At 40.1% G+C, this 11,183-nt stretch overlaps 2 protein-coding genes across 2 annotated transcripts; both read right to left on the bottom strand.

The window, feature by feature from the left end:
• Positions 1 to 556: 556 nt before the first annotated feature.
• LOC141685676 (uncharacterized) lies at positions 557 to 973 on the bottom strand. Its single transcript, XM_074490767.1, has one exon. The coding sequence runs from the start codon at positions 971 to 973 to the stop codon at positions 557 to 559; it is 417 nt and encodes a 138-aa protein (XP_074346868.1).
• A 2,561-nt stretch (positions 974 to 3,534) lies between these two features.
• LOC141685675 (uncharacterized) lies at positions 3,535 to 4,020 on the bottom strand. The gene has a single exon (XM_074490766.1). The coding sequence runs from the start codon at positions 4,018 to 4,020 to the stop codon at positions 3,535 to 3,537; it is 486 nt and encodes a 161-aa protein (XP_074346867.1).
• Positions 4,021 to 11,183: the final 7,163 nt, after the last annotated feature.

The following is an 11,183-nucleotide window of genomic DNA, read 5'->3' as shown; positions in this document are numbered from 1 at the left end:
CTCTGGTCGGTCAAGGGGAAACATTTTTGCTTTCTTGGACAACATGTCTCGATGGGCCTCAAACATAAACTATCATGTTCGTGTTCTTGATGGGTCCTCATAATTCAAAGGAAGCTTGTTAAAGTTGGCCTAACCCCTCCTATTTTCCATAGGTTAAATTCGTTCCAATTAGGCGAACAGCTTCCTGAGGCGAGGATGTGCGGGGCTCATGCCTTGTATTTGATACATCTCTTCTTTTTATTCATTGAATGCTTGTACACTGGTCGACCTTATTCCTCCATTTAATACTAAGTACTAGGAACATGTCTTTCATGTCCTAAACATATTAAACCTTCAGCTTCAAAACGCGCCAGGTATGAGGCACTCTGTCACCGCTCAGGGTTTCTGACTTGTACCATCCCCGTCCTCATGTTTTCTTGACCTTATACGGCCTTTCCCAGTTAGGGCTAATCTTTTATTTCTCTTCAACTCCTGAAGGCTCAATCTTTCTTGAGATCAAGCCTCCTTGGTAAAAGAACCTTTCTTTAACCCTTTTATTAAAATAGAGGGAGGCTCTTCATTGATGCTCTGTATTGCGGGCGCTGGCCTCAACTCTGACCTCGTCAATGGGATCGAGAGCGAGCCTCATGCCTTCTTTATTGGTTTCCGATTCATAATCTTCGATCCTAGGGGATCCATATGTGATTTCAAGGGGCACTAGTGCCTCGGCTCCATAAGCCAACATGAATGGGGTAGCTTCAGTTGTCACTTTGCAGGTGGTACGATATGCCCATACTATAGGTAGCAACTCATCCACCCAAGTGTTTCTCGAGCATTTAACCCCCTTCTTAAGTCCATCAAGGATGATTCTGTTAGCAACTTCCGCTTGCCCGTTTGCCTGAGGATGTGCAACCGAGGTGAAGTGAAGTTCTATGCTGTTATCGTTGCAGTACTCTCTGAACTCTGTATTATCAAATTGTTTCCCATTATCCATGACAAGGATGCGTGGGATTCCATATCAACATATCACATTCTCCCAGAAGAATTGGGCAATTTGCTTGGTGGTTATCTTGGCTAGTGCCTTAGCCTCAATACCTTTGTAAAGTAGTCTATGGCTACCACAATGGACTTCCTTTGTCCCTATACTACATGAAATGGTCCAAGTATGCCCATTCCCTACATTGTGAAAGGGATGGGTGTGCTGATCGATATAAGCCTCTCCGGGGGCTGTCGTACTATTGGAGCGTACCTCTGGCATCTGTCACATTTCTTCACATAAGCCTTTGCATCGGCTAGTATAGTTGGCCAGTAGAATCCCAACCGAGTTATCTTGTGAGCGAGGGCCCTTCCCCCAAGTGTTGTCCACAAATCCCTTCATGGGCTCCTTTAAGTGTATCCTATGCTTCAAGAGGTCTTAAGCACTTCAAGTACGGAATAACAAAGGACCTTTTGTATAGAAGGCCTTCAACCAATGAATATCTCAATGCTCTAAACGATAACTTGCGTGCCTCCTAGGCATTGTCGGGGAGCCACCCAGTTTCTAAGTGGGTCTTGATCGGGTCTATCCAAAAGCTTTCCATACCAACCGGTGCTATCAGATTTATGATATGAGCAGTAGGGGTCTTCAAGACCTGGAAGTAAATAGTTCTCGGATAATTCTCGATTTCAGATGTGGCGAACTGAGACAAGGCATCTACCGTAGTGTTCTCCTCCCTCAAAACATGTTTTGCGTACCATTCATCGAACTGAGTCAGTATTCCCTTTACGACTCTCAGGAACTTGGCCATAGTATCATCCTTCGCCTCAAACTCCCCATTAATTTGAGCAACTACAAGTTTTGAGTCTCCGCAGACCTTCAGGTTTTTGGCCCTCACGGCTCTAGCCAAGCCTAAGCCAGCTATCAATGCTTCATATTCTGCTTTGTTGTTCGTAGTCGGGAAGTCCAACTTCAAAGCATATTCAATTATAAACCCATCTGGGCTTTGCAAGACTAGGCCTGCACCACTAGATTTTTTTGGACGCTCCATCAAAATGGAGAACCCAATACTCTTTCAAGGTTATTTCTTCATCCTTCTCATTCTCTCCTCCTTCTGGGGTTACTATCTCTTGCCCCCGACTTCTTGGTCATTAATGGTGCATTCGACCATGAAGTCTGCTAAGGCCTCAGCCTTGATGGCCGTTCGAGCCTTGTATTTGATATCAAATTCTCCTAACTCAATGGGCCACTTGATGAGCCTTCCACTGGCCTTCGGGCTGTGAAGAATGTTCCTCAAAGGTTGGTCCGTCATGACTTCGATCTTGTGATCCTGGAAGTATGGTCTCAACTTCCTCGAGGTTGTGATGAGAGAAAGCGCGAACTTCTCCGTGGTGGGGTAATTCAATTCTGCTTCATGGATCACCTTGCATACATAATATATAGGCTTCTGGAGCTTCTGCTCTTCCTTCACGAGGACTACACTCAAGGATTGTTCAGATACCGTGAGGTACAAATAAAGAGTGTCCTCTAGACTTGGTTTAGCCAACAATGGGGCTTCATTCATGTACTTCTTCAACTGTTCAAAGGCCTCTTGGCTCTCAACTGTCCATTCAAAGTCCTTCACCTTCTTAAGGGTTTTGAAAAAGGACAGGCATTTATCTCCAGACTTGGAGATGAACCTCCCTAGAGCTGCGATTCTTCCTGTCAACTTCTGAACATCCTTGATGGAGCGTGGTGGCTCCATGTCTAGGATGGCTTTAATCTTATAAGGGTTGGCCTCTATCCCCCTCTTAGAGACCATGTGACCCAAAAAATTTCCAGAGCCAACGCCAAAAGCACATTTGGCTGGTTTTAACATCATCTTGTGGTGCCTCAGCACTTCAAACGCCTCTCTGAGGTGGCTAATATGATTGACCTTGCTTAGGCTTTTGACTAACATGTCATCAACATAGACCTCCATGGTCTTCCCAATTAGATGGGCAAGTATCTTGTTTACCAGTCTTTGGTAAGTAGCTCCTGCATTCTTAAGTCCAAAAGCTATACCAAGATAATAAAATACACCAAAGTCAGTTATGAAGGATACCTTGGGGTGTCATCCTTATGCATTCTAATCTGATTGTAACCACTGAAGCCATCCATAAAGCTTAGCATCTCGTGTCCAGCAGTGGTATCTATCAGGGTATCAATTCTTGGTAGGGGGTAGCAGTCCTTGGGACAAGAATCATTCAAGTCAGTGAAGTCAATGCACATCCTCCACTTTCCATTGGCCTTATTAACCATTACGGGGCTGGCCAACCATTCAGGGAATTGCACTTCCTCAATAAATCCAACTTCTAAAAGCTTCTCGACCTCCTGCTTAATGGCTTCCAGCCTATCAGGGGCATAAGTTCTCTTTTTTTGCTTTATAGCCTTCCGAGTTGGATCAACACTCAACCTATGAGTTATAAGGTTTGGGTCAATCTCAGGCATATCAGCTACTGTCCAAGCAAATACATCATTGTTTTCTTGGAGGAAAGTTGTCATTCGGCCCTTCAAAGGCTTGTCCAGAGATGCCCTAATATACGTGACCTTCTCCGGGTCTAAGGGGTCCAAAGGAATTGGGACCAAATCCTCGGCTGGCTTTCCTCACAGTTCGTCATTTTCTCGGACATCCATGTGTTCGATGGGGAGGACCTGCCCCCTGTTCCATCGGGCCTAAGTGCTGCAACATTGCAACTGCGGGCCATCTTCTGATCTCCCCTTGCTTCTCCAACACCATTTTTAGTTGGGAATTTCAGTACCATGTGGTAGGTTGAGGGCATAGCCTTAAAAGCATTGATCCCTATTCTACCCATGATAGCATTGTAAGTAGAGGTTGCCTTGACAACCTGAAAGTTCAACATCTGCGTGGCCTCCCTGGGCTCTTCCCCGATAGTTACGGCAAGTTGTATTGCTCCTTCGACTTTGCATTCCACATGGTTAAACCCGTAGATGGGTGCGTCGGACAGAGTTAGCTGAGAATCATTATAGCCCATCCTTATGAATATGTCATAAAACGGAATGTCCACAGAAGCTCCATTGTCCATTAGGACCCTCATAACAAGACAATTTCCAATTATCGGAGTGATAACCAGAGGATCATCTTGAGGAAATTTCAAACCTTCAAGGTCTGGGTCACCAATTCAAGCATCATCTCTGACTTGGAACGCTTAGATGGCTCCCCAACTATGCTCATCACTTCTCTTACATAAGCTTTTCGGGAGTTCCTTGTAGTACCATATGCTGTAGGTCCTCCTGAGATTATATTGATTACTGGTCCTCGGGGATGCGGGTTGTGATCTATGTCGTTACCCCTTCGATCGTCATCTCTTCGATCATTATCTCTCTTTTGGCCTCCGGTCTCTTCACCCTTAGTAAAATGTCCGAATTTTCCCCTTCAAATCAGATACTCAATCTCATCCTTGAGTTGCCTACAATCGTTAGTGCCATGACTAACATCTTTGTGAAATCTGCAGTATCGACTCTTGTCTCTTGTTTCGGGATCTCCCCTTAGTGGCTTCGGCCATTTGAAGTCTTTGTCCTTTTCAATTTCCATAAGGATTTGGCTCCTTGGAGCATTCAACTTTGCATATTCAGCGAACCTTGGTTGCTGATTTTTCTTAGAAGAGGAGGAGTCAGAGTTTTTGCCAATTCGTGTCGTACTCCTGATCCGTCTTCCGCTTCTTGTTCCCAGTAGGTTCATTATTCACAGCTATCTTCTTCATACTCTCCTCCACCTTAATATATTTCCCGGCTCTATCTTGGAGTTGCAACATGCTTTCGGGAGGGCGCTTAGCCAAGGACATCTTAAAGAACTTGTCTCTAGTCCCTTACTGTAGGGCTATCATAGCTACTTTATCATCAAGATCAGGGACCTTCAAAGCCTCCTTCATAAATCGATTCAAATACTCTTTCAGGGACTCCTTTGCTCCTTGGACTATACCTATGAGAGATGCTGAACTCTTCTCGTGCACTCTACCACTTATGAACTGCTTAATAAAAGCTTGACTCAAGTCCTTAAAGGATCCAATAGAGTTTGGGGGCAGACGGTTATACCACCTTTGAGTCATGCCTCATAAGGTTTGAGGGAAGGCCCGGCACTTAATAGAGTCATTCACGGTCTGTAATAATAAGGTGTTAGAGAGTGTCCTAACATGATTAGCGGGGTCGCCAGTACCATCGTATGCTTTGATGTGGGCATTTTGAACTTCTTTGAGATGTGAGCATTCATTATCTCATCAGTAAATGGTGGGTTTGGATCATCAGGATCTCCTAAGGGCATAAGATCACTTGGATCAGCCTTTGGGGCAACTACCCTTCTTGGTATTGGACCATCCAGGTCTATGATTGGAGGAGGATTTCTCCTCCTTGGAGTGAGTGGGGGTCTTGGGGCCAGATGTGTCTCCAGGTCTCGCTTTAGCCTTTTGATCTCTGCTTCATGAGCCCTGATCCTCTCTTTAACATCTTGGGGATTCATCTCTTAAGTGCTCCTGGGGCGTTGTTCAATGTCAGCCATCGGCTCTTTGCTAGCACGCCTCCTTCTTGGAGCAACATCATCATTCGATAACTCAGAGTCTCTTTTAGTATAAGGTCCAGAGAATTCTTGATCCTCTGGAATAGGAGCCAAGCCACGTATGTATTGGGGCGTCTGCCCTTGTGCTTCACTCCTACCAGAGTGTCCACTCCCTCCAACTTCGGGGTATAGAGGCATTCTGTAGGGGGGTTAGTAGTCATAATTGTTGAGTACTCATACCCAATGGGTTGAGTGTTCACAGGTGCATGCAGCTGCTGAAGTTGGAGATTCTTCCCTTGAGGAGCCGGGGGATTCGTCCCTTGTGGATGTTAAGTGGCATTTATGACACTTATTTATGCTCTAATAAGCTTTGAGTTGGTGTATTTGTACTCAAGTTATTTTTGTTTTAACGTATTTTCAAGTGTCTTTGCATTTCAGGCTTTACCTCGTGAATCAGGTGAATTAACATTGTTTTGATGCTAATATGGTATTTAGGATGTGTTGGAATAAAAGCTTGAAAGATTGGCTCGAAGCTGCAAGGAATAAAAAAGAAGAAAATAATAATTTTTGGCAGAAGGCAGGCACGCTTGTGTTACGCGCGGCCGCGCCGGGAGATGAGGAAGTCAGCGCGCCCGCCCTGGTGAAGCGCGCGGCCTCGCTGGGTCGGGATAAACAAATCCCGATTCCTTTATAATTTGATTTGTTGGACTCCTGGGATGCATGGACTGCTATATAAACTCAACTCTAGGTCATTTTTAAGGGAGATCAAGACATTAAGCAGAGGAGAAGACGACAAAAGACCTTTTGGCACAATTGAACAAAGGCGAAGATGATCTAGTTTATTCTTGTGAATCTTTGTTTTGAGTTGTAATTTGGATGCTTGTTTCTTGTTTTGCTGAACCTTTACGCTTGTTTGTACTTTGGTTTGTTTATTCGTACAAAGACTACGTTTGCTATATCATGTTTTCATTGGAACCCACGTTGGCGATGAGTTCGATTATAGGCTAATCATTATCGTGGGGTTCTAGCGGATTTATTTATGGATTTCTTTAGTTAAATTGTTTGATGCCTTAGTATGTGGTGATTGTATGATATCCTAGTATTGGTTGTGCGTATTCGTCTTATGAGCGTCGCGAACTTATAAGATAGCGTGTTAATTTTTAATGAAGCGAAAGTGAATTTAAGGATTTAGAACTTGCCATGCTAGCATAGGTTCATGTATTGTTACGCATGATTCGTAGGTAATTTTAACCATCTTACTTGCCTTATGTAATCAAGATAGATAACTTGCGCTTAAACCGTTATGTTGTAAAATTCTATAGACATATAGGGTCTCAATATAATTAGTGCCTATTCAGCTTCTATCTCTTTTGTGGATGTCTGGTAGAATGGTACTCATGCAATGAAAGTTGGCGTTTATCAGTTTCGTGTTGTCTGATTAGTATCATCATCATTGCATGCTAAGGTTAAGAACTACAAGGCTATTTAATGAAGTATTTAATGAAGTTAGAATCCCATGTTGTCATTCATAATAATTCATTCAATCTTATTCTCGTAGTTATAATTATTAGTTTAATTCTTAGTTATAAACAACCTTACTTTGTTATCGTCTTAGCATTGAATAATAACCTTAATTAGTTAACCAATACAGTCTGTGGCGCCCTCCAAACCCGGGTCAGAAGTTTGGGGTCCACACATACACACGCCTTATTTATAACCTGCTTATAGCAATAATAAAGATAACAATAATATGCAGTGACCCTATTTACCAACTACCACGGATCGCAACAGGTTAAAGTATGCACACAAGCCACACATCTACTTATATTACATACGGTTCAAATCCCAACTATTCCAAACTCAAAACTGAGTATTAAACATTATTACAAACTTTTACAGACTTAATTTATCCCAAAAGAAACCTACTAGCTTAGCTCGATCAACCTGAACCCCTAGCTCTCGCGCTGGACTGGGGATCCGCGGTACCAACTGGTTCCTTCTTAACTGGAAAAGAACAGAAACAATATCGCATAAATGAGCTAACTAGCTCAGCAAGTCACAATGACAAAACTGAGAATAATGATCATCAAGTGAACATGATTATGATATCAAGTGAACAATGGATTATGATTTAGAATTGGATATTATATTTTCATGTTAAAAACCAAGGTTAGGCTGTTGATCAGTCACGCACTAACCCCGAGCAAAGCACACAGCACTGCTCTAACTACTGGATCCAAGGCACACATTGGCCTAACTTGACCATTATATGGTCTGACCACGAATCTGGTCCACAATTTTATAAAAACAATCCAATTCTAGCATAATAACAGAATAAGCAATAATAATCAATAGCCAGAATCATTAACAACAATGAGTGTTTAACAATGAAAGGGTTTCAATCCTTGTAAGGATCAATATGGTAATTTCAAAGCTTGGATGCTGGGCAATGAAAGAATTGGATAACAAAGGAATCAATGTTTCAGGGTTTCAAGGATTTGGTCTTTCAGAGCATAAAATACAAATATTTGATTGTGTAAGCAATCTGGTTCAGTGTTTAATATTTAGTTTGTATGTATTTGTGGAGTAGGATCGTATACTTGAGGTTCGTGTTTGGGTATACAACAATCAATGGTCTAGAAAGAATCAGGTTATGGCTCAAGATCAATAACTGGAATCAAGGTTTAGGGTACAGTGCTTCAAAGCACTTGCAATATCAACAAGACTATCAAGTACTACAATATCTCGAGAAAGTTCAGAACACTTGCCTGGTATTAGCTTACTACACTGCACTCGCTTCCAATCACAATCGTCTTACTCCTCAACTACCTGTTTCCCTTTCCTACGCCTTGCCTCTTCTGCTCACATATCATAAGCATCTATCAATAATCGACTCATAGAGTTCTATTCAACACATACTTCTATCTACCCTTCGTTTTACCCAAATCCGATTAACGGATTGAAAGTTATGCAATAATCAAGTAAACACCGAATATATAGACTGATAGTCAATCAACAAGTCACATATAGCACATAATACATAACGTAATCAATGATATATTATTTATAAAGAAGTCTCCGGTCATAAATAGGCTTTCTGATATTTAAAATGATTTTTAAAACATTTTTCGGAACTAAAACGGGTCGTTGGATCAATTTTGGGTTAATAAACAGGGTTCGGTAGGCCAATTCTGGCTCCGAAATAATTTTATATTAATTTCGAGCTTTGGAAATAATTTAGAATAATATTTTAAAGCTCGAAACTATTTTTCGGAATTTTTAAATCATTTTTAAATAATTAAATCTAATTAAATAATTGATTAAAATCAATTAATAATTAATTAAATCAATTAATCAATTAATTTTCGAATTAATTGACCAATTAAATAATTAAAAATTAACTGAAATTAATTAACTAATTAATTTAGATTTATTTTTGAATTAAAAATAATTTTCGGAATTAAAATAATAATTTTCAGAATTTTTAGAAATTAAAAATGAATTTTTATAATAAAAATAATTAGGAAATATGATTTTTAAATATTTTATAAACATGAATCCTATTTTTGAAAATTTTGCAAACTACAGGGACTAAACTTCACCATCTTCAAAAATACAGGGACTAAACTGCAATTTTGCAGTTTCAGTCGCCGGAAAATCGGGGGTGGCCGGAGAACTCACCTCCGGCATCCTCCCACCACCATCACCTCCAGAATTAAACTACACAACACCAGGAACCTATATCTGTAATCAAAATTCATCAATAACCCCAGACTTGGCCGGAATTTGATTAAGAAACTCGCCGGTTTCCGGCGGGTTCGACGTAAACTTCAAAACACAACTCCCTTCTCTACAGACCTCGTTGATTCATGAAACTTATACGACTAGATTGCAAATTTCACAGAGAATACAATACACTATACCATAACATCAATCTATTTCAGAATAAGAAACCCCCAAATTTCAATTAAGAACATTCATACGGGTTATAAACCCTAATTTTAAAATTCGAAAATCAAACTCAAATTTGAACATGTTATTGAACTCCAAATCAGACGTATAATATATCAAAATCATCAGAAAAACAAGCTCTACAACATGCAATCATCAAATCATACAAACAATCATCCGAACAAAAATTCATATTTTTAATAAATTTAATTCGAAAATAAATAAATTTCCAGAAAATAAACCTTTGATTCTGCAGTGAAACAAAGCTCAGAATCTGATAGAATACTTCAAATCCTTCGTTTTCGTTACTCAAGCTTTGAAAACAGAGATCAGTAACGCCTTCGTTTTGCTGTTTGATTCTTAGAACAGTTTATGTAATTAGGGTTTTTCTCTAAAAATTATAGAATTAACTATCTGCAAATGATTTTGATACGAAATAAAATACAGAAAAACGGTACGTTTATTTGTAAAAACTGATCCAAACAGTATCGGTTTTCGGGACAATTATCCAAATCAGTACAATTTGTACTGCGGTCTTGGTCTCAGCGCCTGGTTACACGTATTACGAAGTGATAATTGTGATAGTTTAATAAAAAACTCCCGTTTATCGAAAATACGGGTTTTATTGATTTACCGAAACGAATATTGTATCGAAAATATTGCGCCGGGACCCGCACAGGACAAACCGTACGCCGGATCGAAAAAGTCGAAACATGGAATATGCTCAGAATATTACAGTTAGGTTAGGAAGGAGTTCTCGGAAGAGTTTCGGGTTCCAAAAACGTAACAATGGTTGATGTCGGTTGGTTCCCGTTTTTATAAAATAGATTTTAAATACTCGGAAAAAGATTTTATAAACTTCATATGATCCTTATAAATCCATAAATCAACATAAAAATAATTAGGAAGATATGACAATTATCTATGTTTTATTTTGGACATATAAAAATTAAAATACTCAATTAATATTATTTTTGAATATCCAAGTATAGATAACATTTAACAATTAACTCACAGAATAGATACTGAACTCACATAATAATTATTTAATAGCAAAATAATTGCACGATATATCCCGGATATTACATCCTTCCCCCTTAAAAGGATTCTGTCCTCAGAATTTCCTAAGAAAACGAATGAGGGTACTTTTCTTTCATATCACTTTCTAACTCCCAAGTTGACTCTTCAACCTTTGGGTTTCTCCACAATACTCTTACTAACTTTACCACTTTATTTATCAATACTTTCTCCCTCTCCTCTAGAATCTCTATCGGACTCTCTATATATGACAAATCTGCCTGAAGCTCTATTGGCTCATATTCTATTACATGCCTGGAGTCTGGATTATATTTCTTGAGCATCGATACGTGAAAAACATTGTGAATGTGCTCCATGTGCGGTGGTAACGCCAACTCGTAAGCTACTTTACCAACGCGCTTTAGGATCTCAAAAGGTCCGACATATCTTGGACTCAGCTTTCCTTTCTTTCCAAACCTCATTAGTCCTTTCCACGGTGATACTTTCAGTAATACCAAGCTTCCTTCTTCAAATTCCATGTCTTTCCTTGACTGATCTGTATATTTCCTCTAACGATCTTGTGCGGCTATCAATCTCTTCTAGATAATTTCAACAATTTTCTTCGTCTGCTATACCAGTTCAGGTCCAAGTATCTTGCGTTCTCCTACTTCGTCCCAATATATTGGAGATCTATATTTGCGTCCATAAAGGGCTTCATAGGGTGGCATC

The sequence above is a fragment of the Apium graveolens genome, chromosome 9 (assembly GCF_009905375.1).
Source record: "Apium graveolens cultivar Ventura chromosome 9, ASM990537v1, whole genome shotgun sequence".
In the NCBI taxonomy this organism is placed as follows: Eukaryota; Viridiplantae; Streptophyta; class Magnoliopsida; order Apiales; family Apiaceae; genus Apium; species Apium graveolens.
The sequence above is the reverse complement of the archived record's forward strand: the minus strand, read 5'-3'. Positions and strand labels throughout refer to the sequence as shown.